Source organism: Bactrocera latifrons, unplaced genomic scaffold (assembly GCF_001853355.1).
Source record: "Bactrocera latifrons isolate USDA-ARS-PBARC rearing strain unplaced genomic scaffold, ASM185335v1 scaffold_14, whole genome shotgun sequence".
In the NCBI taxonomy this organism is placed as follows: Eukaryota; Metazoa; Arthropoda; class Insecta; order Diptera; family Tephritidae; genus Bactrocera; species Bactrocera latifrons.
Genome location: NW_017534852.1, coordinates 1,668,417 through 1,674,436, shown reverse-complemented (window position 1 = coordinate 1,674,436; position 6,020 = coordinate 1,668,417). Strand labels below are relative to the sequence as shown.

Sequence of the window (6,020 nt, the reverse complement as noted above, 5' to 3'; positions counted from 1 at the left end):
GAAAAATTTAATAATATATTAAAACAACAAAAGCAATTACACAAAAAATCATTTGTTTTCGCAAAAATAAAAACGTTATCAATTAGTGCAATCACTTTAGATTTATATATTTTGACTATTGTCTCTTATTATTATAACGTATTAATAAATTTTTAACATTCGTGTTCATTAATATTTGCGAAACTATTATGATTTTATGCTATAATTTCAGTGTTGTGAAAATTTTAATTTGAACCAGAAAATATTTAAACTTTCATCACTATTTAATAATAACGCTCTTATTATAAAAATGTATTTGAGAACATAACAAGGATATTTGATCCTTTTTTCTAGATCAATCCTCGAATGTGTTTACGAAAATTCTCAATCTCACCATCTTTTAACTGAGCAACATCTTGCACTGAACACACCACGTATGATAGAGAAAAAATAAAGAAAAGAAGATTTAGCAAATCACCTACAACAGAAAGAAAATTTTTGTCTTAAATATCAACATAAAACCAGTAATAAATATTGAGCGAAATAACAAAAATTACGCATCGTTATAAAGTTAATATTCTTTAAAAAACAAAAAATTCGAATTGGGTAATAAGAGCATAGTGAATAATCAAGTCAAATAAACAATAACAAATATGACTTGAAAACAAGCGAGACGAAGAAAAGAGTTGTGGACGTGAAAATATAAAATTTTTGGCAAAAATTTTGTTAAGCGTATTTTTCCTCGTCAATTTACAAAAAGTTTAGGTCAATGTAAAGTCAAGAAATCTAAAATAAATTGTGCAATTAACTTTTTGTACAGTATGAAAGCAAGTTCCAAAATGACGGAAGAAATTTCGAGCAAACTCCATAATTTGGAAATCACTTCAACGGATAGAGCCCACATAGGCGCGATTAATCTTATTGATACTGCACAGTTACCATTAAATTTTAATCCTTTTTACGAAGATGATGCGAATTCGAATGACTTAAAACTTGAAGATGGAAAGATTGTTACGAGTTCAACTCAAATGCAAAGAAATAATCAAGGTTGTCGACGTTGCAGATTGCGTCGTCGTTCCGAGAGTAGTGCAGATGCATACAAATCCGCAACGACGGTTCTATCAACAGATACTTCCGATGTTTCCTGTGAAACACACACTATATTAGGAGTTCAACGACAATCTTTAAAGCATCGACGCAGTATTTTGCGACCACCCGTGCTGCGTAAACTGCAAAATTTACAGAGGCTTCTGCACACATTGCCTAAAGTTGATAATGAGCAAACCTCTACAGCTGCAATGGGAAAGGCTCTGAATTCGTCAATAAATAAGAATTTAGTATCACAAGGATCGAGTAGAGGGATATGCGATTTTCGTGATTTAATTCATGAATGTGAAAATTTATTAAATTTAGAAAATGATGTCAAAGGACGATTTGGTTTAGTGAGTCCAGATCAACGTGTTTCAAAAAATTTTACAACCATGCAGTCATCTATGCTATCACGAAGTTTGTTTAGTAACAAAGAGAGAAATAGTTTTGCACATACCGGTGCTCAAGCTTGTTCGCCTGAAAGAAATGTTGGAAATAATACCCGTTCCACTTCAAGTACATCATGCTCACAGCAAGCTGGAAACGGTGCCACCGGAATTGCAAATAGCAGTGGTACCAGCGACGATGTAACGATCGATGAACTTGCCAGCTATTTTGACACATTTGTACACATACCGAAGAAAATGTCAACTATGGCAGAAATGATGTATATATGAAGTGGTTGTATTATTAGTCGGATGCGTACGATTTTCAAGCAGTTTTTAATATTTGGCGCCACTCTGGGCATCAGCTTTTACAAACGAACAAATACAAATGAAGGTCGCTGTAACAACAATCAGTTAAACTAAGATTTTATCCAAGTATTCAAGCTGTGTAGACAGCTTTGTTGTGAATCGATCATGAAATTTATTCTCCTATCTTTATGTTTTTTCTTATAATGGCTATAAAATATGATTATGTGTTTGAATTTGTAAGGTATATATGAATGGATTTTGCTTTATATTATTCGTAGCTATATGTAGCTTATAATAAATTATACTAAGCAGTGCGATGAGCCTGTCCTTAGATAGTTTAATAAGTTTTAAATTGAAATTGTGTTTTCTTCAAAAACTTGCCAAGGATTAATTATTTCGAAGTTACGACAAATTTAAACAATGCCGAAGGATTAAATTTCATTCCGTTTTGTATATATTTGACACTTATTGAAAGTAATTTTCAAAAAAAATTATTAGCTTGATGAAAAGATTTACACTTTGCCCTTAAATGCAGCCTTACATTTATTTAATTTGATTAACTAAATTTTCATTGTTTTCAATATGATTATGTTGTAAAATAATAAATGTACTTTTAATAATGAATTTTTAACTTGACTCAAAACAATAATAATTTGGAATTAACCTAAAGATTTATAGAAATTCTCACTTCTGAAATGTACTGGCCTTAAAAACAAAAATGCAACACTGCATGCTTCGTGTTTTCGCCATCGGCACTCCAAGCAAAATATGAAATCTGACATTTCAGCTGATTATTCTCCATTTCTCCATCCATTTGTGCGGTACTAGGTGAAAAATTTCTTACGAATTTTCGGCGTATTGAATATTATTATTCATTTGATTTAATTTTAAACTATTGTTTTCGCAAACTTTTTAAAGGAATTAAGCAAAAAATGGTAAGTCCATAAACATATTAACGTTTTGGTATAAGTAATGAACACTCGTACTATACCCTAAGCCCTTACACTTCATAAATTCTTTTATATAAAAAAATTCATATCGGCCACATAGTAAATACTTTGTAACATTCATTTGACCTTTTTTCTATGTATTGAAGTGAAAATAAACAGTGCAAATGGAATAATATTAAATTATTCTGTCGGAATATATGTGCCAAATCCAGTACGTCAGCAAATATGAACTTGAAATTTTCGGTTCGCTATTAATAGGGGACTTTGATTATCTGGACACACTAAATTACAAACGCACGCTGTTGTTGGCAAAAAAGAGATACCAACAAAAACTAAACGTTTCCGCTGGTACTATTTCTGTGTGTGATAGCATAAATGCAAAAATTTGCATATAAATTGATAGGAATATGTGGTAGATTGAGACAAAAAAGATGACCTGGAAATCTGGGGTAGTGATTAGGTATATGCAGCGTACCGGCCGGAAACTACATACATTCATGTACAGAAATTATATTTAGATGTATTCTTATACGGGAATACATTTCTCATTTGCCATAATATGTGCTTATCAAAGCCAAGGGTCACGTAACGGAAGATTGTGTATTATATAATAATTTTCTATATACCGAATTTCAATTATCAATGAAAATATTTAACAATAACTATGTATATGATTGCTCGTCATATTAATACGGCCATAGAATTTCCAAACCAAAAATTGATACTGTAGAAAATATGCTTTTGATAATTAGATTTTTCAAAATATCTTTGAAAAATAAAAACAAGATTAGTAAATGAACTACGTCTTAAAACACCTCTGTAAATAAGTAATTATGTATATGCGTACTAACGCTCGTTCACGCATCAATTTTTACTTTGCGATTATATTTTGAAATGCCAATTCTGCGTACATAATACGAGTATAACAAAGCACATTTGTCAACGATATACATATGAACATATAAAGTGATAATTCCAACCCAATTCATAAAGATAAGCAATTGTTATTGTACGACTGTGTAACGGAGGCTCGTCTGTTTGACATCTGCTTTGTTGTCAGGCGTAGTGATGCTTATTTATAAACTTTTAGTTTCAATAAATTGACCTGACTTGCATACTTTGATGTTAATTTTTTTTTAATTTCAAATGGAATCTATTTTAAGGAATACTATTGAATTATATACATATGCATAATTAATGTACATCCAGGATCTAAGCACATAAACAAAATGAAAATTTAAAGATAACATGCACCCAAAGCAATTAATAGTTGAGGAAGGTAACGTAATAAACAAATGCTCCTTCATTCTTTCTTGGCATCACTACAACACCTACTATAATGCTAACGGCCAATAACACGACTTTACAAAGTTTACCATCTATCGGAAGGCACTATTTTTTTATTGAGAGAAAATCAGGGATATGTCAGCTGTCTCGAAAGAGAACCTGAGTGGGAATATGGCTATTAATATTTTTTTAGCATCACCGCGACAAATTTTATATCTATAATTAGCAACTTGTTTATGTGACAATGAAAGAAACTGATGTTTACTTAAAAACAAAATATTTTAGATTGCATTTCAGGAATATTTTAAGGGAATGGTGCCAATATTTAAAGCTATATGAACGTATGAATTGTAGAATAGATGTAGAATAAATAAATGCACTACTGTATACTATATTACACCTTAAGAATAAAACATTTATTGTATCTAAGTACTGAAAGATTTATTTAGCTAAATTTGTCAATAATGAAATTAATAAATATTGTATGAATTTTACAGCTACTAAATATTTTTGTTACAACCTGCCCGTCTTCTCTATTTTTTACTCATTTATTTCGATATTAAATTTACTTCTCTTCTTATGGTGACGAAACTTTTTTCCTTTATCTACAGGCTGAGCCAATTCGTGTTGTTGTCACTGGTGCTGCCGGTCAGATCGCATACTCTCTGCTTTATATGATTGCACGCGGTGAGGTGTTCGGCAAGGAACAACCTTTAGTTTTGCATTTACTCGATATTCCCCCAATGATGGGAGTACTTGAGGGTGTTGTCATGGAGTTGGCCGATTGTGCTCTGCCACTCTTGCGTCAAGTTATCCCCACCGCCGATCCCGCTGTAGCATTTAAGGATGTAGCCGCTGCCTTTTTGGTCGGCGCCATGCCACGCAAAGAGGGTATGGAACGTAAGGATCTGTTGTCCGCCAATGTAAAAATCTTCAAGGCACAAGGTCAAGCTATCGACCAGCACGCACGCAAGGATATTAAGGTCCTGGTTGTTGGCAATCCAGCCAATACCAACGCATTGGTATGCTCACACTATGCACCATCAATTCCACGTGAGAATTTCACAGCCATGACCCGTTTGGATCAAAATCGTGCTACCGCACAAATCGCTGCTAAATTAAGCGTACCAATTAGTGCCGTTAAAAATGTGGTTATCTGGGGTAATCACTCGTCTACACAATTCCCTGACCCCAGCAATGGTATTGTTGAAATTAACGGCAGCACCAAGCGCGTCTGGGATGCTGTCAACGATGCTGCCTTTTTGCAAGGCAACTTTGTAGAAACCGTGCAGAAGCGTGGTGCTGCTGTTATTGCTGCACGAAAAATGTCATCGGCCATGTCGGCGGCTAAAGCGGCATGCGATCACATGCACGATTGGTGGCATGGAACCACATCTGGTCAGTTCGTGTCGATGGGTGTGCTTTCGGATGGTAGCTACGGTGCCCCCAAGGATGTTGTTTTCTCATTCCCAGTAGAAATCAGCAATGGTAAATGGAAGATTGTACAAGGTTTGCAATTGGATGACTTTGCCAAATCGAAGTTGGCTGTCACCGGCAAGGAACTGGAGGAAGAGAAAGGAGAAGCTATGGCCGTCTGTTCTGCAGATTGACTAGTTACAACGGATGCTAAGTTGTAAAAGCGCAAGCTGCATGTGCAATTATAAATTATTTTATACACACATAACAGTAGCCCAGCGCTCACACTTACACAAAATATAAAACATGTAATGAGTAAAAAAAAAAGTGTCAACGAACGTGTCCAATATAATAATAATAATAGAAATTGACTCATTAGTTCATTATTAAAAGAAAATTAAAGAGTAAAGCAATGAATAAATATATATATATGTATATGTTCATAGCTAGTTTGTTCGTTTTTAGCGCAAGAGATTAAAGTAAATTAGAGAATTTATTGTATAATTTTTATATACTTCGGGAAGGCAAATACGTTACTTGTTTATAGAAATATTATATAACTGCTACAGAAAAGTAGAATAAATATTCGTACAGACAAAAATCT

At 33.4% G+C, this 6,020-nt stretch overlaps 2 protein-coding genes across 2 annotated transcripts; both read left to right on the top strand.

Annotated features, from left to right (window-relative positions):
- The first annotated feature begins 263 nt into the window (after nt 1-263).
- On the top strand, nt 264-2,121 carry LOC108965405. Its single transcript, XM_018927773.1, has one exon. The coding sequence runs from the start codon at nt 801-803 to the stop codon at nt 1,743-1,745; it is 945 nt and encodes a 314-aa protein (XP_018783318.1). The 5' UTR covers nt 264-800; the 3' UTR covers nt 1,746-2,121.
- Nucleotides 2,122-2,549: 428 nt separating this feature from the next.
- Nucleotides 2,550-5,743, top strand: LOC108965457 (malate dehydrogenase, cytoplasmic). Its single transcript, XM_018927890.1, has 2 exons — nt 2,550-2,698; nt 4,612-5,743. The coding sequence occupies exons 1-2, from the start codon at nt 2,696-2,698 to the stop codon at nt 5,608-5,610; spliced, it is 1,002 nt and encodes a 333-aa protein (XP_018783435.1). The 5' UTR covers nt 2,550-2,695; the 3' UTR covers nt 5,611-5,743.
- The last annotated feature ends 277 nt before the right edge of the window (nt 5,744-6,020 follow it).

Bases quoted from the DNA above. Each gene is read 5' to 3' on its own strand.
- LOC108965405 (XM_018927773.1), top strand. From the start codon at position 801: ATGAAAGCAAGTTCCAAAATGACGGAAGAAATTTCGAGCAAACTCCAT.